Below are 27,990 nucleotides of genomic sequence, written 5' to 3' on the forward strand. Positions count from 1 at the left end.
CCCTGTCAAAGGCACGCATCCGCGAAATTGCTTCCTAGGCCAGGGGAACGCTGACCCCAGAACCGGTGCATTGTTGTTTGTCTAAACAATCTTCGTTTTCAGATCAGGTTGTAAACACGTGTCAGTCCGTTAATGTTTTTCGTTAAATTTTTCGCCACCTTCGTAACTGCGAGACAAAGCTGGCCCTTCCTCTGTTTATTATAATATGAGAGAATTTTTGTTGAAAAAAAGAATGATTTTTTCCAGTAGGCTAAATCCGTTACCCCACGACCTTTAAACGGAGAAATACGAAAACTATTTTGCCTGTAATTGTTGCCGTAACTTTTTATCTGTTTGCAATATTGCAAAACCTCAAAGACAAAAGACCTACAGCACTGTTGTATGCAGCAAGGACCCATAACAAATCATCATCTATTCTGTGTTATTAGGTCATCTACGACATTTTCTACCAATGTTCTCTTAAACAGTTTCACGAAATTTTTGTTGCCTGTAAAATCAAATAAAAAAACGAACAAACGTGTTTCTGAAAAACATAGAGCACAAGATCTTTATCATATATTTCTTTCAAAGTGGGTCAAATTACTTTCCGATGGCCATTCCGCCGTCAATTGGAGTTCATTAGGAAAGTAACTTGCTGTGATCAAGATGATGTTATACGTCAAAATGAAAATAGTGTGCAATTAACGTTGCGCCAAAAAACACACCCAAAAAACGAATATGCTTTAACCCAAACACCGCTAACGGCCGAACTATAATTAATGTGACAGTAGAGAAGAAATGACCATATATCAAATTAAGTCATACTAAACAACTCTGGGTGTAGAGTGACAAGTTTGGGAGTTGTTTTGGAACAGTTTTCTTAGAAATTAACGAAAACATAAGACCATTAAACTTCACCTTGCTCGCGAACCATGCAATATACCAAACAACAACAAAGTAAAGCATAAAGTGTCATGCGTTTGCAAATCGTAATAAGGTAGCATGTCGAGCTTATCACATGTCAGCACACAAAAACATGACTAATCAAATGGCAAGAGCCAACGTTACTACTTATACCTTTGCTTCCTAGAAAATATCAAAATATTCTACAATTACATGGCTGTAGTTTTTTAAAAAAATTCATTTACCCATTGAATTGAGGGTAAACGTTGTCCTTTGTCGGGTAAACGTATTTTCAGGAAAACAGAAACAGATATAATAAAAGATATAGGAGAAAAGGCAAAACACACATTATCATTAGTGATGTACCGAATCGGCGAAATTTCGATTCGGCCGAAACCGAATATTCGGCGGTTTTGCCGAATAAATTCGGCCGAATCAACCGAATCATATATGACGTCACGCAAAGTCGTATCCTACGCGTTTGACATGAAAGCAGAAGTTTATCTACCAGACAATTAGTGCAGAATGGTTGTGTTTCGTCCTTATTTTAGCTCTGTGGGGTTTAACATTGTCCCAAGCACGATTGCCAACCTGACAATGGAACACTGATTTTTTGTTTGCAGTGGGAAAAGCGTCAATATGTCAAAAAATATAATGATTGACGCGTATATTGACCCCAAGCACGATTGCCAACCCGACAATGGACAACTGATTTTTTGTCTGCAGTGGGAAAAGCGTCAATATGTCAAAAAATATAATGATTGACGCGTATTGACGCCAAGCACGATTGCCAACCCGACAATGGACAACTGATTTTTTGTCTGCAGTGGGAAAAGCGTCAATATGTCAAAATATATAATGATTGACGCGCATTGACCCCAAGCACGATTGCCAACCCGACATTTTCGTTGTTACTGAGAAGAAAGGACACGTTTAACGCTTTAAATGTGTGTTCGGAAAAGATTCGGTTTTGGCCGAATCGCAACAAATTATTCGGCCGAAACCGTTACCTATACGGTCCTAAATTAACGTCTTATTTTTTTGCAGGAGTAAATTTTAAAATTAGCAACATGTACAATCAACCGAATCCGCCATATGGCCAACCGGGTTATCCTGCGCCGAATGCACCAGCACCAGCAGGTTACGATCAACAGCAACAAAGTTACCCTGTGCAGCAGATGAATCGACAACCAGTTCCACAACAGCAAAGTCAACCGATAGTCGTAACCCAAGTCACTCAAAACCCAGCAGTTGCCCCTCAAGTGGTCGTGCAGCAGCAGCAGCAGCAGCAGCAGAATCGAGCTCGTATGATGGTCAGTGGCAAAAGACCTGTCACTACAACTTGCTTCAATTGCAACGAAGAGATTTGCACCGTTGTTTCAAGCAGTTACAAGTCAGATGCGTATGTATGGGCGGCCGTTTTGTGTTGTATCACTGGCATCCTGTGTTTTATTCCGTTTCTAATGAGCAGCATGAAGGTCTACAAACATAAATGTCCCAGATGTAACATGTCTTTGGGCGGTTACTAAACAAACTGAAAACAATATTCATCTTATTTTCATTTTGTACATAGTTGTGGGAGCATGCACGTAGAGGCACTTGTTTGGAAATTCGTTCTGTCGTTCTACCGCCAGGCGCCGATGCATGACGCACACTCAGTGTAGACTTTAAATTAAACAACAACATAACCAGTTCACTTTAAATGGGTTGGAAATAATATCAGTATTTTCGTACTGTGACGTTTTGTATTTTCCAGGAAAAAGTCGAAAAATGTGTGTGTTTGTATTAAGAAGAAAAAGATATCCATCAGTTGATTTGTGTCCTAAAATCATGCCGTACTTTCACAGATTGCCTACAATTGTACATTTTGTTTGGTTCTTACAAATGAAATTTTTGCAATGTCACATTGTATTGAATTAAACCGCCGTGTTGCATGCTGGTTTTCACGAATCACATCTAAGTTTTTCCAAAAAAATAAATCAGTAAGAAAAGTGTTTTTTTACTTAATTTTCACAAACATCTTTTATGCAAGTACAAATGACGCCGCTCTGATAAGAATGTAAAAAAGCTTACCATAGTAATGGAAATTCCGCATATGCAGCTGCAAAACCCTTTTAACTTCTTTCTTATGACAACTTAGCAGCGGAACTTTCAATTTCACAACAATTACTTCATTCTACAAAAAGAGGGAAATTACCTGCGTCATGCTTGACTGGTTGGGTGGAGCTACTAACAAGTGGCGCAACAGAGCATAGGCGTTTATGGTGCTGTTACAGCAATTTGGGTTTATGCCATGGTAAGAATAATAGCTGAGTCAGCACCATAAACGCCTATGCTCTTTTGCGCCACCTACCAGAAGTTCTGAGGCCTGGGGCCAGCCCAAGCTCAGTGTTAGTAGCTTTACCGACTGGTTGTTGGGATATTTTAACAAAGAAATCAGTAACAATATAATTTATAGGTATGGGAGGTTTTGCAATTTGTCACAAAATCCAATTGGAAAAACACGGAGCTAATATTTGTTTTGTTTTTTTATAAATGATGTAAAACAAATCTTGTTTGAGCAACATCCTCCGAATGCAACCTAACGTTTCTCTTTGACCAGTGTTCATGCAATAGCAGCAATTCAACACCGAAGTTTCGGCGTTCTAATAGAGATTAACGTTTTGTAGTGTTTTTCAAGCATATGCCATATTCTTTACCCCAAGTTACATCGCTTGTGCTCTATCAAGAGTTTGCCTACCATTATAAGTTTATAGCATTTAAATAAAGAAATTTCTTCTCGGCACTGTCAAAGGCACGCATTAAATGAGATGGAAGAAAGATTCCAAGCGCTTAGCGGTCCACGCGAAATTGCTTCCTAGGCCAGGGGAACGCTGACCCCAGAACCGGTGTATTAATTGTTGTTTGTCAAAACAATCTTCGTTTTCAGATCAGGTTGTAAACACGTGTCAGTTCGTTCATGTTTTATGTTAATTTTTCTCGCCACCTTCGTAACTGCTAGACAATTAAGCTGGCCCCTCCTCTGTTTATTAAAAAATGAGAGAGTTTTTGTTGAAGAAAAAATTTTTTTTCCCAGTAGGCTAAATCCGTTACCCCACGACCTTTTTTTTGCCTGTAATTGTTGCCGTAACGTATATCTGTTTGCAATATTGCAAAACCTCAAAGACAAAAGACCTACAGCACTGTTGTATGCAGCAAGGACCCATAACAAATCATCATCTATTCTGTGTTATTATATGCTTTAACCCAAACACCGCTAACGGACGAACTATAATTAATGTGACAGTAGAGAAGCAATGACCATATATCATATTAAGTCATACTAAACAACTTTGGGTGTAGAGTGACAAGTTTGGGAGTTGTTTTGGAACAGTTTTCTTAGAAATTGACAAAAACATAAGACCATTAAATAACACCTTGCTCGCGAACCATGTAATATACCAAACAACAACAAAGTAAAGCATAAAGTGTCATGCGTTTGCAAATCGTGATAAGGTAGCATGTCGAGCTTATGACATGTCAGCACACAAAAACATGACTAATCAAATGGCAAGAGCCAACGTTACTACTTATACCTCTGCTTCCTAGAAAGGATCCGTGCAGCGAGTTTTTATTTTTTATTTTAAGAACAATCATGCGAGAGCATTGATTTTTTGTTCCTGTATGTTACAGTTTATATCGAACCGGCAGCGTTTGATGTTCACCAGTTTCGTTTGAGCTTATAGTTCTTTTGCTGAGAGTTTAAGACTAAATGTTCTAATGTAGAGCAAAACTAGGCTATGAAAATAGATGTAAACTTACAACTTAAAAGAAAAGTCGCTTCAGTGATAATTTAAGATAAAAAATTACTTCAAAATACCAAAATATTCTACAATTACATGGCTGTAATTAAAAAAAAAAAATTCATTAACGTTGTCTTTGTCGGGTAAACGTATTTTCAGGAAAAAAGAAACAGATATAATAGAAGACATAGGAGAAAAGGCAAAACACACATTATCATTAGCAGTTAAATTCTAAACAGCTATTGCACATACACTTAAACGACATTGGAAACAGCTGTTACCTATACGGTCTTAAATTAACGGCTTATTTTTTTGCAGGAGTAAATTTCAAAATTAGCAACATGTACAATCAACCGAATCCGCCATATGGCCAACCGGGTTATCCTGCGCCGTATGCATCAGGACCAGCAGGGTACGATCAACAGCAACAAAGTTACCCTATGCAGCAGATGAATCGACAACCAGTTCCACAACAGCAAAGTCAACCGATGGTCGTAACCCAAGTCACTCAAAACCCAGCAGTTGTCCCTCAAGTGGTCGTGCAGCAGCAGAATCGAGCTCGTATGATGGTCAGTGGCACAAGACCTGTCACTACATCTTGCTTCAATTGCAACGAAGAGATTTGCACCGTTGTTTCAAGTAGTTACAAGTCAGATGCGTATGTATGGGCGGCCGTTTTGTGGTTTTTCACTTGCATCCTGTGTTTTATTCCATTTCTAATGAGCAGCATGAAGGTCTACAAACATACATGTCCCAGATGTAACATGTTTTTGGGCGGTTACTAAACAAACTGAAAATTAACTCGGCCACATTTTCATTTTGTACATAGTTGGGGAGGAACACGCACGTAGAGGCATTTGTTTGGAAAAACGTTCTGTCGCCAATGCATGACATACACTCAGTGTAGACTTTAAATTAAACAACAACATCTAACCAGTCCACTTAAACTGGGTTGGAAATGATATCAGTATTTTCGTAATTCGTACTCGTATGTGACGTTTTGCATTTTCCCTGAAAAAGTCGAAAAATGTCCGTGTGTGTATTAACAAGAAAACGACATCCATCAGTTGATTTGTGTCCTAAAATCCTGCTGTCTTACACAGATAGCCTACAATTGTACGTTTCGTTTGCTTATTACCAATGAAATTTTTACAATGTCACATTGTTTTGAATTCATTCGCCATGTTGCATGCTGGAAAAAATAAATAAATCAGTAAGAAAAGTGTTTTTTTACTTAATTTTCACACACAACTTTTATGCAAGTACAAATGACGCCGCTCTGATAAGAATGTAAAAAAGCTGATGCAAACATGCAAAGGCCAACTTTTTCGCGAGCCTGAGCTGAATCACAAAACAACAAAGGGACACCCAGGGCAAACGTGATGATCAAATTGATGACGACATTTGCTGTTAAACACGTTTGCATCCAAAACTGAAACTAGCCTACCCTATATGCAACTCATATGCACGCTTTTATCAAACAACTTACTAATAAATACACGGAGACTAGGCTGCTGCCCAGATGCATGAATCCTGGGCAAACTGTTTAGTTATTGTATTGACTGTTAATTTCTCCCCTTACTGTAAGTGGTCCCAAACCATGGTTAGCAAATGCTAACTTAGCATAACGTAGTAGCGGATTGGCTTGTCATGTAGAAACCTATACACATTGGAATAGCCATATGTGATTTTTTCACACTATTTTTATTCTTTATTTCCACCACTGAATTGCTAATTGTACATTTGCTCAACCTTTTACAAGTTTTGTTTATTATTTTTCACAGGTTTCTATTCATACCCGAAAAAACTAATTGACTGTAATAACATTAAAACTGGTTGTTAGCCGCGAGCCGCGCCACTGCTCACGATCACAAATCCCCAGATTTTTCAAGACTACGCTGTTTTAAAATGTTTGCTAAAATAAATGGAAGTCATATAGGAGTTTCCTGCACTATTGAGCGCCCTTTAGTGGTTTTAATCATTACCAAGTTTTGTCCATAAATGTCGCAAACAGGTCACTTTTAAAACTCCACAAACGGGGGAAATATATCATCAACTTTCCTCTTAAATATGGCTAATCATAACCTCGATTCGTTTCATCTTTCTCCCTAAAAATAGAGCAACAAAATATTTTTACGCTCATTTAACATTTCATGTAAACGTCAGGTAAAATATTTTACAGAAATTTAAATATTAGATTAAAAACATAAGTTTTGAGTTTATACATTACTTCATGTTTTTTTTATTGCGATAACGTCTAAATATCGCACCGATGCAAAACAAATAAATAATCATGCAATAAATTAAATAATTATCTACCTTTTTTAAATTTACCAATATTTGCAAACAAATCCTTAATCGTCCTTTTCGAATTTGCCAATTTAATACAAACCATTTATAACTTTCGTAAAACATGTTTAAAACGAAGTAAATTAAAAGAAAAGTAGTTTTCAACAACGGTTTCATGCCGGGTTGGGATCGTTGAAGCTTTAATCAGGGGCAAGGTCGTCACCGTGACGGGATTTGGTTGGTTCATAAATCCACCTGATACCGGCATTTGGCGAAGTTTTCATTTGGTTTAACCTGCGTTTGTGTTAAGGTTGGTTTAGTTAAGAGTTGTTGTCTGGTGGCAGCGACATTTCCAAATAAGATGTTGAATTCCGCAAGAAATTGCCTGCGGGCCTTGCAATCGGTCAAACCCTTGGCGACACGTGCTGCACCTGTCACCAATGTTCTATCAAATCGTAAGTTTTCAGAACTTTAAAACTTTGTTAAAATTGCATCTTAAACCTTTTTACCTAATTTTATTTTTTGCAAGCTTCGTATATAGGTGTAAAATAATGGCTGCTGTATTTTTCCTTCTACCTAAAATCCCACAAGGAAAGGTTTTGTAATTTTGCAAGATTGCATATCTGTAACGTAAAATATTTGCTGCTATAGGTCAATATGCTGCAAAAGCCACCGCAGCACCAGAAGCCGGTGTCTTGAAAGGAGAAGTTGTGGCTGTCATTGGACCAGTTGTGGATGTCCACTTCAATGAGGGAAGACCACCAATTCTGAATGCTCTGGAAGTTGAGGGACGTGACAACAGACTTGTGTTGGAAGTTGCCCAGCATCTTGGTAAAATTACCATATCTTTGCTATTTTAAAGTTCTGTTAAAGTGTTGTAATTTTTTATGCTACTCAACTATTTTTACCCACACAATAACATAAGTACATTCGATGTGGGTTAAAATTAACTGGAAAACTCTCAAAACAATTGTAAACTTAAGTTTGGTTGCATCAAAATTTCTAGCGAATGTTTTTTGTGTTTAATCATTAAACTTTAATGCACTTAAAATATTGAAAAAATCCACTCAAAAATGCAAATGCAAGGATGAAAATATGGGTAAAATGTAAATTTCACGACACCAAATGTAAAAATATATATATATATTGTGATTTTTGGAAAATGGCATGTACAGAAAATTATTATTTTTGTGTGTTGTGTTTAGGACAAAACACTGTACGAACAATTGCTATGGACTCCACTGAGCGATTGGTGAGAGGACAAACTGTTGTGGATGTTGGCTCACCAATTAGAGTCCCTGTTGGTCCTGGCACACTGGGAAGAATTATCAATGTTATTGGTGAACCCATTGATGAACGTGGCCCAGTTGATACTGACAAGTAAGTTAACACTGAAGATTTGGTTTAGTAACTTCTGTAACCAAATTAAACTGTTCTGTAAAGGTTTGCCGGTATTCATGCGTCGCCACCTGATTTGATTGACACTGGTGGTGCCCAAGAGATCTTGGAAACCGGTATTAAAGTGGTCGATTTACTTGCACCATATGCCAAGGGAGGCAAAATTGGTAGGTACATAAACTAAGTACTCAGAACCTACTGCTGCAGGTTGCAATATATATCCATTATAGCCAGGGTTGCCATCGACTTGAAACCAAAAATAAGGACAACCGAAAAATTAATTTTTTATGCGAAACGAAACAAATGTTTTTGAACAAATCTTTGCATTTATATGAGCCATGACATAATATTTGCAATATATTTTGGAAAGAAACAATCTGCTTCAGCAACTGGATGTTCACAGAAAATACTAAGTGCATCTTTCACCAGGTCGGGTCTAAGTTTACTTCTACTTGTAGCAGGAATTTGACTATAGCAATTGTTGAAAATAAAACAAAATAAGGACTGCAGTCAAAAATAAGGACATTTCTTAGAAATTAGGACAATGAACTTTTCTAAGACAGGACACTTTAAAATAAGGACAAATCTTAGAAATAAGGATGGTATGGCAACCCTGATTATAGCTCAATTACAACAGTTGTATCTAAAAACATTGCATTTTTTCCATTTATATTTTACTATGTTTGTATTAACTCTTTCGTCATTTAGGCTTGTTTGGTGGCGCTGGTGTAGGCAAGACTGTCTTCATCATGGAACTGATTAACAACGTTGCCAAAGCTCATGGTGGTTACTCAGTGTTTGCTGGAGTGGGAGAACGTACAAGAGAAGGAAACGACTTGTACCATGAAATGATAGATTCTGGTGTCATTTCATTGAAGGACAAATCATCCAAGGTAAATGCCAGCTACAAAATTTTTGAAGCATTTTGATGAAAATTTAGCTGTTGGGAAAAGCCATTGCTAAGGATTGATGTGAATAAAATGTTTTGCTATTGTGCTGTTTTTGTCAACCTTATTCTCTTGTAGGTGGCACTGGTGTATGGACAGATGAACGAGCCCCCAGGTGCTCGTGCCAGGGTTGCCCTCACTGGATTAACTGTTGCTGAATACTTCCGTGATGAAGAGGGACAGGATGTGCTGCTGTTTATTGACAACATTTTCAGGTGGGTGAACTATCTTCGATGAGAAATGCAACTGGAAAATCAATTTGTTAAAATTGCCTAGTCAAGCAAATAACTGTACCCAGCCAATGTCAGAATAAAATTACATTTGCGAGAAGAACTCTACAAACTTGATATTATGCCTGGCAGCAATAGCTTATAAACAGCCAAGTACATGTTTCGGTATGATGCCTACATGGAAAATATTTTAAATAAGCGTAGTGTAGAGTATAATACTTTCGAGGCTATGGCTTACAATTGAATAAATGCATTTTTTATGTATTTCATTTGTAGATTTACACAAGCTGGTTCAGAGGTGTCTGCTTTGCTTGGACGTATTCCATCCGCTGTGGGTTACCAACCTACTCTTGCCACAGACATGGGAACTATGCAGGAGAGAATTACCACCACAAGGAAAGGATCCATTACTTCTGTACAGGTGGGCTTTGACTCAATGTCACTGTATTTTTTTACACAACATAATTTCAGATTCCAACCGCCACATAGGAACAGTACAATGCTCTTTTTTGTCTGTGATGGTCCTAAAAAAATTCCATCCAGCTCTTAGTCTTGTTAATATGTATGCTTATTTTGATCCAGCTGAGAAAAACATAATTTCAAAACTGGGATCAGTTTAACAGCTATCAATGGTTGACCTAGCGATCCTCAATTATGAGGCTGATTTGTGTCATAGCTATAGCCGACAATGGAGCTTGTGATTTAACTTTCAACAGGCTGATTGCTGAGCCTGTGCAGCTCAGTTAGTAAAGTGGGAGTCCCAGAACAGGTTCTGTCATGGGTTCGAATCCCATCGTAGGCCAGATTTTCTAGACTACCCCTTGATGGACAAGGGTGTGTTTTGAAGACTTGGAATTAACACCTTCACTGTGATAGTCCACTTTACATGTCATTATTTGTTAGGCTATTTATGTGCCTGCTGATGATTTGACTGATCCCAGCCCTGCTACTACCTTCTCCCATTTGGATGCTACAACTGTGTTGTCTCGTCAAGTTGCTGAATTGGGTTTCTACCCTGCTGTGGACCCTCTCGAATCATCATCGCGTATCATGGACCCCAACATCGTCGGATTAGAGCACTATGACTGTGCCAGAAGGGTAAAGAAAATCTTACAGGTCAGCATTGGTTTTGTTTACTATTATGCTAACAAGTTTCCATTAAATGTGTGTAGGCTTACTTCTGAGAGACATTTTTGCATGCTTGTTTTTTGTGCTAATCAAACATCTTGCTATTGCTGTGATACAATAAATTAAGATTTAAACAGCATGGCGAGTAGTCCGTTTGTATTTTGCTTCTAAAATACTGTATTTTGTGGTAATCTTAAGTATTTTGTCTCAAGGATCAAAAATCACTGCAAGATATCATTGCTATCTTGGGAATGGGAGAATTGTCCCAAGAAGAAAAGCTCACTGTCCAGAGGGCCAGGAAAATCCAGCGATTCCTTTCCCAGCCATTCCAGGTAAAGTTAATTCAACAACAATACTACATCTTGATTTATCTTGTACACAGTGGTGGGATTTCAAATCTTGTCAGCCGTTTCTATAAAAAAGTCATATTTTTAGCCAATTCTGTTACCAAAAAATAAATTGATAGTCATCAGTATTGCTAACCGATTCGCTGATTTCATAAAATTTTCGTTTCGTGAGACGGTTGTATAGAACCGGTGCGAACCAGCTAAATCCTACCACTGCTTGTATCTGATTACAAAAATCTGAAGCCCACCGTCTGTCCCTTACATATAGGTGTAAAATTTGTGCACAGACGTAAGTATTGTGTCTTATCTTGCCAAAAAGTGACTATTTATCCTACAGTTGGGTGACTGATAGATTGTTGCAAAATGTGTGTGGTGCAGTTGTAAATATGATGCGATATATGTCTTATATACAAATATGTTGCACATAGAAATAGGTAGATTCTTTTGGAAAGCATAATTTTTTTTTTAAAAGCTGCATTTGTATGGACTAATTTTCATTTTTTGGAAAAACATTTAATCACCATTATTAAATATTTGTAATTGTATGCCGCACTGGTGTGTACATCACTAGGCTTATGTAATCCGCATTGCTAGCCACTAATGATGAACATTGTTTGCAGGTTGCTGAAACCTTCACTGGCACACCAGGCAAACTTGTCACCCTTCAAGACACTATTAAAGGCTTTAATCAAATTTTGGATGGTGAGTAAAATGTTGTAATAGATGCCACCTTGTGCTTTGACAGGTTTAACTAGTCATGCACCAAACTAGCCTAAAAAGGTTTGGCTAACGAGTGAACTCAATTATGACAAACCAAAATCGGTTGCACAATGTGGAAGCTTTACTAAACTCATGATATTTTGCAGACAACGTGGCTCATATTTGATAGATACAACAATTAGTTAATTTATGATGTTTTGTTTTGACCAAAATGAAAGTTTAGGCATTAATGCCATGCAATCAAAAAGTTCGGGCCGAGACCAAAATATCGGAAAACAGCGTATTCGGCCGAAATGTTTCGCACTCGTTTTAACCAATCTTGATTTATTTTTTAGGTGAATTGGATCATATACCAGAGGGTGCATTTTACATGGTCGGAAACATTGATGAGGTTATGACGAAGGCAGACCAAATTGCAAGCGAAATGGAGGATTAAACCGATCTTAGGCAAACAGATATTTAAGTTCAGATTTTTACGATCAGCGTGGAGTTCACTCTTTATTTCCAACAAATTTGTGATTCTACCCCAGTTCAACTGTTTTGTGCCATTTCATTGGTTCTGTTGTTATTCCTACGCAAAAATTCAGTAAAACTTGTTGCGTCAGATACCCTGTGGCTGTTCTTTGGTACTCAAGGACTGCAATGAGTCTATACAAGATAGAACTGGTTCTCATGTCAGTAAATTTTTCTGTTAGCAGAAACTGCATCCTAGATCTTATTTGTATTCAGTGAAGCCGGCTTAGGAAGTTTGTCTTCTGTATCACTCCAACTCTGGACATGAAGCAAAAGGCAGTAGTTGGAATTGGCTGGTTTACTGATTCAAAAAAAAAAACTGGTTAGGGTTCTATTTTGGCAAAGATGGATTTCTAAATTCATTTGTTATTCTTAAAGAAATGATGGTTGTTAGGACCTAGTACAGCAGTGCAAAAGCAATTCCCTAAACCTGATAGGACTACAATATAAAAAGGGCCTATAATTTCACTGTTTGCCTGTAATGAAAAATATGATAATACATGTCAGTTGCAGCTGTTGTATTGCAAAAAAGAGACCCAAACAACAAAATAATACTGCAACAAGACTGAATAAAAAATTGTCAAGTCATGAAAGTGCTTTCCAAATACTGCAATTCATTGGCAACCACTTCTGCCCCGAGAGCTGGCAAGAATCCACCATACTCCGAAACATTCAAACTATGAAACTTTTTTATATGTTTCTGCTTTGAGCCAGCCTGCAAATCAACAAAACATTACTCACACAGAATGTTGGGAAGACCTAATCTAAAATGAAGTCAAACCTGGGTGAATGTTTTGTTGCACAAGCAACAAGAATATTTTCGAACTTTAGAATGTGTTGTCAAGTGTTTGGACAGGGTTGATTTTTCAGCAAAGAATTTTTGACATTTTTCGCACTTGTATGGTTTATTTTCTGTAAAATAGAAAATAAATATATATCTTTTAATGTGAACTTCAAAAATTCATGTAAGTACAAGACCTCCTTCCAAAACATAACTTAAACAATAGAAGTAAATTTGTTACACAAAACAATACCTACTATTATGTGTATTTAGGTGGTTACAGAGGTTTTGTTTGGTCTGAAATTGTTTGTTGCAAATTGAGCAGACAAAATTTTCAAGGTTTCCTCTGTTATGTACAAAGCCATGCTTTTGCATTGCTTGCTTAGTGATGAAGCGTTTTCCGCAAACTTCACAGCCAAAGGCTTTGATGTCACTAAAAAACAATAAGTAAAAAAAATATAAAAAATAATTTGTTGGCTGTTTATTTTTTACCACCAATACCTACTTGTGGACTTTTATATGATAGTCGTAATGACTCCTCGTTTTAAAAGATCTGGAGCATTTTAAGCATTTGAAGCGATCTTTTGCTGCTGGTGATGGTTTTTCATTGTTTACTGTGTTGGTGGTGACATTTAGTATCTCTGCAGGGGATCTTTCCTTCGCATTTGTTGCTGTTTCAAGAAGGGGCTGGATTGAGTTGTTTAGTCCCAAAGCAAACTTTGCCAGTGGGTTTAGAAGTTCCTGTTCATTTACATCTGATTCTGTTTCTGGTTTTTTTATTGGCTGTAAAAATTAAAAATAGGTATTGAAAAGGTTTTTTGTGATAAAAAATATCAGAACGGAATCACCAGCAGTTAACCAATAATGCATTAATGTATTGTCAGCTCAGATGTAATGACAACATTTGTTTTAACTGCTATATTTCTCAAAAGCTACACATTTTCTTATTAGGCTTACTACAATATAACTTTGCAATGATCTTGAAAAATTAAAACTAAAATCACATCTAATCTTGAAGAGAATTTTAAAATTCCGTTTAAACTTACTTTTAAATTGGTATTCAATGTCGTTTTAACTTCAATGGTAGAAGATGTTTTTGCTGACATAATATCTTCACAAACCAAACTGCAAACTTGAATTAAAATTCAAACAATCAATGCCACATTGATTTAAATCGGACGGCAACAATCCAACCAAATTTACTAGCTATATATACAACTAAATTGAACTCTTATTTATGACGAACATTAATTAATAATTTTCGGTGGCACATTACCACAACATGCGAAAAAAATCGGGACACTAACGGTTACGTAATTTTGTGATGGTTGCGTAACAAAAGTATTTATGTGCAACAATGGCAAAAGAACAAAATTTTTGTCCCTTGTAACACAAAGCTTGTCAAGTCATGAACTGCTTTCTTTTGAAGTGATTTTGGTTGGGTTTAGCATCGCTTAAATACGTTGTACGTTTGCGTGGGTTTGTCGTCTGCAGGTGCTGGCAAATTCTGTATTCTGTACCCAAGGGTGTTTTGGTTAGTTTCAACGTGGATAGATCAAAACACATGGTGGATTTTAAACTTGATTCCGAAGGTGCATTTTTTTCTTGCAATATTTCTGTACAGCACAAAGACTAGTCACACTTGGGAATTGGTAAGCAAAGTTCTTCAGGTATAATTAGTTTTTGATAGATTCGTATGGTGTTCGATATTAAAGCAAACACTAAATAGCGGTTGTGTTTTATTTGTTGATTTTTTACTTGCTAAAAATTTTTTCTGTGTGACCTGAGCGTATATACAGTGGCGTAGGCAGCCGAAAATTTTGGGAGGGGCCAAATAATTTGTTGTCCAATACAGATTTTTGCTAATACTCGGCGTAAAGGCCATGTTTGCATAAATGTATAAAAGCATGGATTTCGTCTAACAACTTGGCGACAACAGTCATCTTTGGTAATTTGTATATGCCTTTCATAGTTAAGAGACGAAACGACACTAAATTCAAGTTTCTCAATATACAACTTTGAAAATTTGGGAGGGGCCATGGCCCCTTTGGCCCCTCCCTCGCTTTCGCCACTGCGTATATACTAGGGGTCGGCAACCTTTTTGGCGATGCGTGCCAATTTACTTGTTATTTCCATATGTTAATGACCTCGCGTGCCAACGTTTTTCTAAATAATTGTGGTTCGTGCCAGCAGATATCAATAATAAAGAGAAAGTAGAGTGTTTTATGCATGTAAGGCTGAATTTTAAGACAATGGCATGATGAAAAGCATAAACAAGCAGTGTAACAGGGTAAATTGTTACTTCATATGAACACGCAAATCGGTTGGCGTGTCATGAAAAACCACCTCGCGTGCCAATCTTGGCACGCGTGCCAGGGGTTGCCGACCCCTGTACTACTTAATTTAAATTTTCAACCACTGTAGATACTTTACGTTTGTTTTCTTTTGTGTAAAAGGTTACATTAATGCGACTTGTTCACAATTTTTGTGCTAAACGTATAGTTTGTCTTGCTATATGATTGATGACCGAAAATATAGTCTACGAATTTAAAGTGGCGTTTTGGCTTTAAACTGCACGAGCTCTCGCCACAAAAACTACATAATGAACCTTATATTCCGTATTCACATATTTCCCAGTCGACTTGGAATATGTATGACCTTTAAATCGGGTTTATTTGATTGTCTTATGTTTAAAGCTGATTTAGAACAACATCATATGTGGATTGGTTGATTATCCTAAATTTACGATTTAAATTAACAGCGTGGGGTTCGTTTAACAGCGTGGGGTATTTAGTTTTTACCACTACTTAGTTTTTGACACATCTAAAACATCTGAAACTACGTAAATTGCATGTATTCATGACGTTTTATCGTAAAAATGTTTATTTTCCTCTCTGCAACCATCTGTGAATTGCGGCTGTGGGGTTGGGGTTGGCAAAACCTTTTGTTTTTCAATCGCCAGTTTATCAGAAAGATCACGTGACTCATAAGCGTTGTGTGTGTGTGTGTGTGTGGTTTTAGTTCAGTGATATTCGAGCGCGACGCAGGGTTGTGGATCGCTAATTCTCAAAACACGGCATCGGGTTCAGATTTTGTTTTCACCATTTCGGTAACAAAACGCTTTCCTTTTTATGGTACGGTGATCTATTATGTGCATTGTCATTTTTATGACCGACCTGGAATACAGACATGAAGCAAAATTATGTTGAAGCATTAGAATATCACTATGCATATACCGTACCAGGCGCCTCAGACGCGAGTTAATTTAAACTGTCCTTTACAACGGCAGGCCAGATTTAATCACCCTGCTTAGTCATTGTCGTACATGTATTCTGGACACAGTGCAACTAATCCGAAACAGCGAGGAAAGCGATTGAGCTACTGTACTGATGAAGTTTAAATGTTTTAGCAATGTGACCTAGGGAAATGTGTAAAAAATATTGAAAACATTGCAGAAAAATATGGATCATACTACATTAGACGCTGATTTAGGTAAGCATTTGACTGTGGTGATAATGCCAAGTTTTGCATGGTAATGCACAGTGCCATTCAAGTATACACAAACAATATTTTATGATATAGTTTAATTGTGTTGCTTAACATTGATATATTTTTGATAAAATAATTTGTTTGTGTTGCTTAACATTGATAGAATAACATATTTAAAAATCACAAATACCATGTAAATTTTTCGACCTATAAGGTCTCATCAGTGCAGCTGGTTCCCTAGCAATTGCTTGGCCATTGTGGACCAGTTCTTCTGAGTTTTTAAGCCAAATTGTGGCATCGAGTAGGTTTGGTGAGGCAGGCCGTTGTAGCATGTTACTCCCAACAAATAGTAATAACGCAAATTAGCCACATAAGTTCATGTGGCAAATCTATTATCACCAGCAGCAGTTATAAGATCTTATAGGCCAAAATATATGCCTTGTGTACGACTGAGTCTTGACATAATCATAAGTTTATGCAGATCTGGCAGAAGAGCAACTGGCTAAAACTTTGAGAGATAATTACTGCAATCGCCGAGGAGAGGAAATAAATACAGAAACATCATCCGAAGTTTTTGTAAAACTGGGGGAAATCTACCATAAAAAGTTTGTTAGAAATTCGAACATGACAATAGCACGATTTGATGCTTTGCGAAGTGCAGCTCTATACCAGGCTGCATTTGAAAGGTCGAAAATTCAGTGTGCGCAAAACTATACAAAACTGATGTCTTTGTACTCTGCGATATTTTCTGCAACTCATATATCAGGCGACTTTGCAAAGTTGAAATCAGTTATCGCTTACGTACGCAAGGGTTTGAATGATACAAGTGAAAAGATACGACAAAAACTTTCCAATATTTTCAATCCATTTGCACACGACAAACAAGTGAACCAAAATCAGCAAAAAGCGTTTTACGATTCCGTAGAAGCATATCAAAAGTTAGTTACAAGTAATTTTCTTAAAATTGTGACTCAAATTTTCAAAAAATGTTCAGAAATACTTGGCGAACCTCCATGTTCGTTTGCTTTGCTTGGTTTGGGATCTCTTGCTAAATTCGAAGTAACACCATATTCAGATTTCGAAAGCATGTTAGTGTTGCAAAACAATGTTGGGGTTGACGATACTGTGATGAACTACTTTCGAAATTACGCAATGCTGGGTCAGATCGTGGTCATCGGACTGGGAGAAACGATTCTACCAGCAATGAGTGTCAAATCGCTAAATGATTTTGAGACAGAGGGTGGTGACTGGTTTGTTGATGTTGTAACGAGACGCGGACTTTCTTTCGACGGTCTTTTACCCCATGCTTGCAAGAATTCATTGGGTAGATTGCCGACTGAAAACAAACCTTGGCACACAGAATTGATACAAACTGTGGATAATATGTTGTAGAGCTTATCATCTTGCAGAGATTATTTTCCATTCAGCATTTGTTGCTGGCGGAAACAAAGAAGGTCAACCAACTGGCGAAGAAGTTGCTGCAACTTTTCACAACCGGATCTGGAATAAGATTTTACAAAAGAAAAAAAAGTCTAAACGCTATGCAGAAAATGGTTGAAACTTTATTGGAAGACATTGCAAAGTATAATTTACAAAACCAGAATCATGACCAAGCAGTTCATGTTAAGAAAGATCTGTACCGAGGAATTAACATATTGCTTCCACAATTAGCAATGTTGCTTGGCATTAGGGGAAAATCGTCATGCGACATTATCCAGGGTTTGCAAGAAAAGAAAATAATCGAAAATGATTTTTGTGTTGATCTTGAAACAGCTGTTGCCATTGCCAACTATGCTCGGGCCAATACCTATTTCAAAAAAGATGCACAGAATGATGTAATGGCTGGTGGAAAATCGCATCCTGAGCTGAAAGGAACCGACGTTTTGGAAACTCCTTCCATTTCTGCTTTGCACTTCTTGTTTCGTGTTGGCTCAGAATTTCAAAAATCTTTGACAATGTCGTTGGACAGCAGCCACGCAATCAAACCTCTAAAAAGATCAGGCACATCCTTGTCCATTGGAAATGTTCTTTTTCGTTTTGAGCAGTACGACCAGGCGATTGAATGGTTTCAACGAATGCTTTGGATTTCTGCAAACGTACAGCATTTACTGTCCGATCAAATATCTCACCTACATCTAATGTTAGGCAGATGTTTTTACAGCAAGAACCAGCATGCGGTTGCATGACAACATTTTGTTAAAGCAGAAAAAAATTGTGGAGAAGAAATGAGTTTTTAACGAGGTCAAATCCTCCTGTTTCGCTCATTGAGCGAACGAAAGCTCAGAGGAGTAAATAGTATGGATGGTTTGATGGTAAAAGCTCATGCTTGTTTTTTAAAGTCAAAGCCCACTGATTTAAACGATTATGACATTGAATCGTTTCAGATGAATTTGCAGGAGTTGTGCAAACATAACTCTGATTTGGTACCAGAACTAATCGAGGTCATTATCATCGCAGGTGACCAGTTCTTAAATGAAACTAAATCACCCTTCTTCGCTCTTTCTCAATACCAGAATGCCTTGTATGAGATGGATCAGTACTACAAAGACGGAAGACACATATTGCTCAGGCTGTATGTGACAGAAAAAATTGCAGTTTGTGAACTTGAGTTACGCCACTATGTTTCCTCAGCTTATAAATGGGTTGAATTTGCCGATCAGTCGAAATCTATGTCAGCAGCCTTATCCGATATCTCGTTTAAACCGGGATATCACCCAATAGAATCGTTGCTTAAAAATGCATCAAATATTGAAAAATCGTTTAGCAGCATTGAGAACTTTGACGAAGCCACAAACATTTGTTCTAGGTTTGTTCAAATTATTAACATTTGGTCAGTACAAAAAAGTGCCGATGCTGGTATTCGACGAGTTAGAGCCAAGGTGAACATGATCCTGGGCAAACTTTACGAGAAAAACCTAAACTATGAGCTTGCTATAAAACATTACGCAGTAACGAAACTGATTTTCAATAGTTTGTACTCAACGCCACTTAGAGGGATTACCCAAAAGATCAGCCGTTGCCACAGAAAATCTGGCAACCATATCAAGGAATTACAAATGCTAAGTGAGATGGCGAAAGAATCAACAGACTCATTTCTTAGAAGGGATCTTTTGGATGCTTTACACTTTTCCTTAAAGTTTTACACTGTTTCGCACTCTGAAGATTTATTTTCTGAAATTCTGAAAACCGTTGAGGTAGTGCTGAATATTACCAAAGAATCACACAGCTCTCGAGGCGGTTTTTCTAGAAGCAGGAAAAGACTCTACAATCTTGTGATGTCTATTCTGAGCAAAATGATTGAAAATCTTACGTTGGAAAACGCCTCAAATATTTGTAAAATACTTTTAAAATCGCTTTTTCTGATTAACCCAGAATGTGTCAAAGAGTTTGTAAACCTGGTGGAAAAAACAACAGCCAGCCCAGCAGACACACGACGTCCTATCGACGTTGAATAGATGTCGAAATGATGTCACGACGTCGAATCGACGAATTTCGACGTTCGGTCGTTATCTGTCCGTGATTACTACGTCTATTAGACGTCCAGTTTTGGTAAATATCGGACCAAACCAGAGGGTCGAAGTTTAGACGTCTTTTCGACTTACATATTTGGTCGAAATACGGGCCAAGTCACATGCCATTTCTTTGGACATTTTTGGACGTCGTATAGAGGTCAATATTTAGTAGATTTCACGTCGGTCACATATAAAATGGTTATCGACGTCCTTAGACGTAGAAATTTTAACTGATTTTCGACGTCATATTTTGGTCATTTGCAGTACGTCCAATAAAGGTCAAAATTTAGTAGATTTCGCGTCGGTCACTTATGAACTAGTTATCGACGTCCTAAGACGTAGAAATTTTAACTGATTTTCGACGTCATATTTTGGTCATTTGCAGTACGTCCAATAAAGGTCAATATTTAGTAGATTTCACGTCGGTCACTTATGAACTAGTTATCGACGTCCTTAGACGTAGAAATTTTAAATGATTTTCGACGTCATATTTTGGTCATGTGCAGTACGTCCAATAAAGGTCAATATTTAGTAGATTTTACGTCGGTCACATATGAAATGGTTATAGACGTCCTTAGACGTAGATATTTTAACTGATTTTCGACGTCATATTTTGGTCATTTGCAGTACGTCCAATAAAGGTCAATATTTAATAGATTTTACGTCGGTCACATATGAACTAGTAATCGACGTCCTAAGACGTAGAAATTTTAACTGATTTTCGACGTCATATTTTGGTCATTTGCAGTACGTCCAATAAAGGTCAATATTTAATAGATTTTACGTCGGTCACATATGAACTAGTTATCGACGTCCTAAGACGTAGAAATTTTAACTGATTTTCGACGTCATATTTTGGTCATTTGCAGTACGTCCAATGAAGGTCAAAATTTAGTAGATTTTACGTCGGTCAAATATGAACTAGTTATCGACGTCCTAAGACGTAGAAATTTTAACTGATTTTCGACGTCATATTTTGGTCATTTGCAGTACGTCCAATAAAGGTCAAAATTTAGTAGATTTTACGTCGGTCACATATGAACTAGTTATCGACGTCCTAAGACGTAGAAATTTTAACTGATTTTCGACGTCATATTTTGGTCATTTGCAGTACGTCCAATAAAGGTCAAAATTTAGTAGATTTTACGTCGGTCACATATGAACTAGTTATCGACGTCCTTAGACGTAGAAATTTTAACTGATTTTCGTCATATTTTGGTCGTGTGCAGTACGTCCAATAAATGTCAATATTTAGTAGATTTTACGTCGGTCACATATGAACTAGTTATCGACGTCCTAAGAAGTAGAAATTTTAACTGATTTTCGACGTCTTTTTTTGGTCATTTGCAGTACGTCCAATAAATGTCAATATTTAGTAGATTTTACGTCGGTCACATATGAACTAGTTATCGACGTCCTAAGAAGTAGAAATTTTAACTGATTTTCGACGTCTTTTTTTGGTCATTTGCAGTACGTCCAATAAAGGTCAATATTTAATAGATTTTACGTCGGTCACATATGAACTAGTTATCGACGTCCTTAGACGTAGAAATTGTAACTGATTTTCGAAGTCATTTTTATAGCCTGTGTTATATTTTCCGTCGATAAATTTTGTGTGATTTGAGTCTGGGACATTGAAAACTTGGATAAAGTTGTGTCGCGACAACGATGTTTTCACCAATCCTTTCTTTGCGAGTTCAAAAATACGGTACTTTAGACTCAGTGCAAGTTAAATGGATTTTCTGCGTTAAGAAACAGTTTTTCTTCACGTCGCCAAAATATTCCATGAAGCCTTTTGTTCCAGCTACTCCCTTGGGTATCGATGCAGTCAAGTGGAAAAATCATTTGATGTTTGACCCCATCCCAGTTGTTATCCCTGCAATGTTTATGGCGGGATGTCCATCAAACTTATTGTCAGGACTTCGAATTTAAATTGGGCGCGACTTTTTTATTCTCGCTCAAAATCTGTGACGTATTTTCTTTCCCGCGCAAACTTCGAGCCCAGTGAGAAAGAAAGAAGCATCGCAGAACCGAACGTGGTAACTGGCATAAGGCGAAGTCAGTTGTAGCTTATGTTTATAGGTTTGGTTTTTATTAACGAAGTACCGTTATTGCGTCTAAAGAGATTATGGCGTATTGGAGGCGATACAGGAAATTAAATAAAGCAGTTAATGTCACGTTTTCACCATCATCCAGTGATAGTGATATACGCCACGGTCTGTATTATAAGTGATATTCCATTGAGTCAGGATAAAAGAAGTGCAATAAATGGCGAAGAATGGTGATTTGAGTTGGCTAGGACCATTTTTCCACTCTGTTAAATTAATGTGGAATAGGTTCAAGCCACAAATTATTTTGGGTTTTAAGACAATTGTTTTGTTTTAAGTAACGTCATAAAATCTGCACTGTGTCTCTTTAGTATACAGCCAACTTTACTACTTTATGATATGTTAAATAATCAAAATGGGATTTTTTTAAATTGATACAAATTTGCTACAGCTGGTTAAAAAACTGTATATTTAACTCCTGCATAGTAAATTATTGTTTAAAGAACCCTCAGAATCTGGTGACTGCGAATTGGAGGTAATACCAGTTCCTGAAGTTCCAGAGGAAGAAATGAATTACCTCAATGCCAAAAAGGTTTACGAAGGTTTTGTGTTTTGCTTCATTATTTCCATGGTTGATGTTCTTATTTAATTAGTGACCATGAACATGTGCACATTAGTGTTTTTGTACATGTATGTGCTGCCCCAATAGTTGACCAACATTAAATGTATTGCATTTCCAGAACATGTATCGAATGAAAGAATTAAATATAAGTTTTGTTGATGAACTCTGTGAGTCACCTGTCCTGGTACCCACCAAGTTTATGGCAATCAATTTACTTTTTGCATTGTCGTTAAGAATGTATACATATCATGGTGCAAAAATGTTTCCTTTTAAGTTAAACTTTTTTTATGGTGCAGATATCAGCACAACTTCTACCAACTTAAATGGAGGGCTTTCGGCAAAAACTGCAATGTCACAACTTCGTAAGTTTGAGTTTTAATGTTTTTTGAAATTGGTAAAACTTGTTTTGTGGGCAGAAAATGGTTTGTCTTGATTGTGCTTTTTGTTTGTTTGAATATACTGCACTGTAAGTAAGCATATACAGTATAGTACAACAAAGTACAACGTTATTTAGGTTTTCAAAGAAAGGTATTGTTTATGCTCCAAAACATTACACAAAAGATTGATGGAATTGGACGAAATCACCTCCCCCAAACAGATCCATTTCATGTTGAGAACAATAGAGTTACAGATCGAAAATAAAGAACAGCAAAACCTGCTGGTAAGTACTTTTGTTTGCTAGCCAATTACAAATTGATTTGTAATGTTCATAAAAGGTGCTTTTGTGTAGTACACTATATTTTAATTATATAATACTTAAAAAGTTTGTCATAAAACACAAATATAATATCTGAAGATGCATTTTTCTCTTTGTTACCCAAATTAGTTTATTGGTAGTCAACATTTGGTCAACTTTAAATGTCGACACTTTAGTCTGGTGGTACCAAACGCTGCACAGTATGTCAGGAAAGTGTGTGAAACATCATATGCCAACAAATAGGTTTTGGAACAAACTTTACTAGTTGCAGCATAAATTGTTTTCTGAATATGCAAAAAAATAGCCAAGCTTGGCTCATTTTTGCAAAAAATAAACATTTTGACAGAAAATTTTTGTACATTCATAATTAACTCAAAAATGCTGATGAGAGGAGCTTTTTGAAAACTTAACATGTGGTACCATACAGTGTTTAGTACCATCCCTTCAATATGTGGTTTCCAATCCACTTTAAAATTCATTTTTTGTTCCAAATGCTTTTAGTAACACAGGCATTTTGCTCAGTTGAAAACAATCCATTTATGCTAATGTTCTACAGAGACTACAACTGAAACTTGTTGGTAGGAACAAGGCTAAAGACAGTGTCAATCAAATTCTGAAAAGGTAAAAATGGTTTTGGATGCAGATGCTTTTGAATTAATGCAATAACAAAATTAACTCTGTATCCTTTTCTGTAGAATGTTTACAAATTCGTTTATGGCAAGCATGAACCTTCAAGGAGGGCATGGAAAAGTGACTTTTTCAAAATCCGCATTATTATCCCCATTAAGTTGTACTTGGTAAGTTGCTTCTTTTGTCACAATATTTATTTTCTACATGTGTACATTTCGGGCAACTACTTTGCTTTGCCATTAAAGCAACATGTTGCATGCCTTTTATTATGGGTCCTCTTTCCCAATTTTTACCTTCTGCGTTTCCCATTTTAAAATTGACCTATTCTCTAGTGTGTTGTTGCATGTGTCACATGTTGTATAATATAGATTTGCTTGTTTTTCTTACAAAACCATTTTTTGCAGAGGCAGTGCTGGAACTTCATACAAATGTGCTGGAGACCGCATATACAAAGGACGTTGGGGTTACTTGAAACATGCGCCTGCTAAAAAGGAGGTCGCTTGTCCTCCAATTCAAGTTTGCCCACTTGAACTTTTCATGTTGGGTACCAGTTGAACTGGACCAGTGGTGTTGTTCATTTTACTTTTTCGCATTCTTTTCATACATCTTCGTTTCCTTTCATTAAATATTTTTAAGTTGAAGATGGTGGACTACTTATGACGGCTATTTGACGTCTTGTACAGACGAAAAATGGACGTCGATAGGCGAGAACAGGCGTCTTTTGGACATGGGTTTTCGACTAAATATCGACGCAGAATAGGCATCCGAAAGGAGATCAACGAATGAATTTCGACGTCAAATTGACGTCCAGCTAAACACGTCTTAATTTGATACCGTTATCGACGTCTTCTGCATTTGCACTTTCGACCAAAAACGTACCAGGTTTCGACCACTAGTAGAAAAAACGAATAAGTTTCGACGTCAGATTGACGTCCACCTAAACACGTCTTAATTTGATACCGTTATCGACGTCTTTTGCACTTGCACTTTCGACCAAAAACGTACCAGGTTTCGACCACTAGTAGAAAAAACGAAAAAGTTTCGACGTCAATCCGACGTCCAGTTAAATACGTTTTAATTTGGGACCGTTATCGACGTCTTTTGAATTTGCATTTTTCACCAAAAATGTACCAATTTGCGACCACTGGTCGTGACCACAATTCGACGTCTATATGACGTACATGTGTCTGCTGGGAGAGCATGCAGTAATAAGGTTATCAATTGCTTTTCTAGCTTTCTTATTCCATCTGTGGTGAAAATAACACACGATTTTCCTTGGTTTATCTTCAATGTGCAAACATCGACTGTAATACGGAAGATTTTACACGATGAGAAAATAATCAAGTCAGAAGAAGAAAAATGTTTTCTCACAGCTGCCGTGTTTAAACGATTTCAAAAAGTTGACGATGCTTTGCAATTGTTAAAGCCATTACCTAGAATTGATAAGTCTACACTGATGTTACGTATAACTGTTGCCGAGTGTTTGGCCAATGCCGGAATGTTTTCAGAAGCACATGTGGCTTACGATCTATCAGTAACGATGTTGTTAAATATAAATGATTTCTCGCACAAAGAAAAGCACACAGTTCTTGCTGATATAATGCTCGGAGATGCAACAGTTTTGTTGCAGCAGAACCAACTCGAAACAGCCATACAGTTCCTTAACGATTCCATGAAGTATATTGAATCACAATTACAAACTAACAAAGAAGTGGCCACAAAGAAGTACTCCAGCAAATTATTAAACATTGCTCAGGAGCTTAAACTACACAATGTTGACCATAGTTTGTGCAAATACAGGAATTGGTTGCTGAATGGAAACTTGTACACTCTTTTAAACCCCACAAGCTTGGATCAATTGCAAATGTTGCTTCTTTTCACTAATCCTCCGTACGAAGGCCTTGAGAGAACTGATAGATTGTTGGATATTTTTCTAAACACAAGTGCGTCCCGGTTTTTGGTAAATTCTGATAAAAGCCAGGAAAGAAGAGCAGATGTCGTAAGCTTGTTATTGAAAAGAATTGTTTCGATTCCGAAAGACGTCGACAGCGAAGTTGACCTGTTACCTTTGACTTCTGCACTGAACGCAATTTGTGCAAAGAGACTTATTGATTGCGCCGTCGTGCCAGAAATAGAAGAAACCATGGTAAGTTTTGTTGGGGGAAATGTTTATACTTCAAAAAAACAGCAGGGGCTCGTAGTTGATAGTAGAAGGCAAAAGTTTAAAAAGTATACTATAGGTATAAAAAAAGTATTCTACTAGATTTATTCGCAATGTTTACTTGATTTAATTTGTGCGAAATGGTCACTGTGGAAAGCCTCGTGGTCTTCTTAGGACATCCCTATTACTCCTGCAAAATCAGAGTGCACGCTATCTTTTTTCCAGTGTTTCAAGCAGCACGTTACAATGGAACAAAAAAGAAAAACATTTTACGTTTACCTTGCCTAAAATATCGCGTCCATTCGGCATGATAACGTATTAAATTTCAACAGTGTTGTTTTAAGTTCAATAATAACGTTCAGAACAAATACCGTTCTGTTTCTGTGTGAAACACTGCTTTTTACTTTCGTGGTGAATGTGCACTATCTCTATGTTTGAGATGTGTCCTGTATGTGGAAAGTAAGAATGCTACAGTTCTACTGTGTCTATACTCGATTGAAAATAACTATTGTTATACTTTCAGAAATTCCTGACCCTCCTTGCTTCTACTTTGCTATGGGACCAAGTTGTGAGAATCGCATTAACCAGCGGAGAAATGTACAAAGTAAAAAGCCGGCCCAAGGACACAGAGAAGTGTCTTTGCGTATGTAAGGATATCTTGCAGAATTTAAGGGATGAAAACGTGGACAAAAGAAAACTCTGGTATGCACTTAACTACGTTCGTTAAGTTTTTGGTAAGGTTCATTAACTTATGTCAAATTGAAGTGTCGAAAACCTCAAGATGCACTTCGAAAATTAAGACACGGTAGTGACCTCACTATCTTGTTCGGGATATTCGATTTGTTTTGCCCGATAAAGACCCGACTGATCTTCATTAATTGGCCCGAAAAAGCAACCGTGTTGTTGCCATTTCTTGTACCTCAACCTTGCTCTGCTATGTTACGTCATCCCACAGTGCCCCAGCAACACGTGCAGCGCGCCTCCCGAACAAGCCTTCTGAACACACCTCTTCAGGCATTAAAAACCAACCCGGTTTTTGAAAGAAATCCTCGCTCCGCCCCGAAACTGCCAGTCATCTGTCCTCCGCGAGCCCTGTTCCCGCGGCACATGCCTGAGGATAATTGATTGGATTTTCGGTCAATGAAGTACCGACTGTTCTTCGTAAGTTGGCTCGGGCAGCTGAAATTTCTCTCCCTGTGATGTTACGTTACCCACTAGCCATCGTAACACAAGCCCGCTTCTGGAGGAGGGGCTGTAGCGACCTCACTATCGTGTTCGCTTATGCGCATCGAAGCGTGCTATTTGCTTTTTTCTTTTAATCGCCATTGCCTCTTTATAAACGCCGGTTTCGCGTTGCTCTGCCTCTTACATGTTTCTATCATGACTCGAACATGGCGCCGCTGCAATCTGTTTGGCTCATAAAGCATGTCCAGAAACAATATGCGTATATGCAGTAATATTGTTTCCATAAACAAAAGCGCTTATTTTGAAATAATATTACACGAACATCGTACTTAAGTACTTTTTTGAAAATAAGCTTCTCCTGACATTCTTGCTACTTTTGTTGTGTAGGTGTCAAGCCACGTGTTACTCGGAGCTAAGCTTGTGTCAAATGGAGCTTGGCAAGACAACGGAGGCCTGGTCTCACCTGACTGCAGCGTTACACTTTTCCCAGCCACTCGCTAAAAATGAAGCAAAACACCAAAAACTAAGAAAACAAGCAGTCAAACAAAAGTTACGCACTAAGGATAAATGGGATAAAATTGTATCGTATTTAACAAACCTACTCGCTTTTCAACGGTGTCCTAGTGCTG

The 27,990-nt window shown here is 37.4% G+C and overlaps 3 protein-coding genes across 4 annotated transcripts; 2 read left to right on the forward strand and 1 right to left on the reverse strand.

Annotated features, from left to right (window-relative positions):
• Positions 1-7,157: 7,157 nt before the first annotated feature.
• LOC145236782 (ATP synthase F(1) complex catalytic subunit beta, mitochondrial-like) lies at positions 7,158-12,331 on the forward strand. The gene is made up of 11 exons (XM_080099682.1): positions 7,158-7,408; positions 7,605-7,784; positions 8,159-8,333; positions 8,397-8,518; positions 9,060-9,244; positions 9,377-9,513; positions 9,805-9,949; positions 10,432-10,644; positions 10,869-10,988; positions 11,624-11,705; positions 12,059-12,331. The coding sequence occupies exons 1-11, from the start codon at positions 7,315-7,317 to the stop codon at positions 12,157-12,159; spliced, it is 1,554 nt and encodes a 517-aa protein (XP_079955808.1). The 5' UTR covers positions 7,158-7,314; the 3' UTR covers positions 12,160-12,331.
• Positions 12,332-12,739: 408 nt separating this feature from the next.
• LOC145236798 (uncharacterized) lies at positions 12,740-14,316 on the reverse strand. Its single transcript, XM_080099684.1, has 5 exons — positions 14,064-14,316; positions 13,523-13,800; positions 13,275-13,450; positions 13,018-13,148; positions 12,740-12,951 (listed from the first exon to the last, which is right to left on the reverse strand). Exons 1-5 carry the CDS (start codon positions 14,121-14,123, stop codon positions 12,817-12,819), a joined length of 780 nt encoding a protein of 259 aa, XP_079955810.1. The 5' UTR covers positions 14,124-14,316; the 3' UTR covers positions 12,740-12,816.
• Positions 14,317-22,162: 7,846 nt separating this feature from the next.
• LOC145209318 (uncharacterized) lies at positions 22,163-24,656 on the forward strand. Of its 2 annotated transcripts, none has more exons than XM_080079594.1 (6): positions 22,163-22,668; positions 22,985-23,050; positions 23,203-23,349; positions 23,942-24,006; positions 24,081-24,182; positions 24,420-24,656. In XM_080079594.1, coding segments are annotated over exons 2-6 (354 nt in total). In that variant the 5' UTR covers positions 22,163-22,668; positions 22,985-23,011; the 3' UTR covers positions 24,421-24,656. The 2 variants fall into 2 exon arrangements, with proteins under 2 accessions (XP_079935720.1, XP_079935719.1); XM_080079593.1 differs by having other exon boundaries at positions 22,165-22,658.
• Positions 24,657-27,990: the final 3,334 nt, after the last annotated feature.

This window comes from Phallusia mammillata, chromosome 1 (assembly GCF_965637545.1).
Source record: "Phallusia mammillata chromosome 1, kaPhaMamm4.hap1.1, whole genome shotgun sequence".
Lineage (NCBI taxonomy): Eukaryota > Metazoa > Chordata > Ascidiacea > Phlebobranchia > Ascidiidae > Phallusia > Phallusia mammillata.

Bases quoted from the DNA above. Each gene is read 5' to 3' on its own strand.
- LOC145236782 (XM_080099682.1), top strand. From the start codon at position 7,315: ATGTTGAATTCCGCAAGAAATTGCCTGCGGGCCTTGCAATCGGTCAAA. The intron at 7,409-7,604 runs GTAAGTTTTCAG...TTGCTGCTATAG, and splicing joins CACCAATGTTCTATCAAATC to GTCAATATGCTGCAAAAGCC. The intron at 9,514-9,804 runs GTGGGTGAACTA...TTTCATTTGTAG, and splicing joins TTTATTGACAACATTTTCAG to ATTTACACAAGCTGGTTCAG.
- LOC145236798 (XM_080099684.1), bottom strand. From the start codon at position 14,123: ATGTCAGCAAAAACATCTTCTACCATTGAAGTTAAAACGACATTGAAT. The intron at 13,451-13,522 runs GTAGGTATTGGT...ATTGTTTTTTAG, and splicing joins TATCATATAAAAGTCCACAA to TGACATCAAAGCCTTTGGCT. The intron at 12,952-13,017 runs GTTTGACTTCAT...GTTGATTTGCAG, and splicing joins GCAACAAAACATTCACCCAG to GCTGGCTCAAAGCAGAAACA.
- LOC145209318 (XM_080079594.1), top strand. From the start codon at position 23,012: ATGGAGGGCTTTCGGCAAAAACTGCAATGTCACAACTTC. The intron at 23,350-23,941 runs GTAAGTACTTTT...AATGTTCTACAG, and splicing joins AAGAACAGCAAAACCTGCTG to AGACTACAACTGAAACTTGT. The intron at 24,007-24,080 runs GTAAAAATGGTT...CCTTTTCTGTAG, and splicing joins GTCAATCAAATTCTGAAAAG to AATGTTTACAAATTCGTTTA.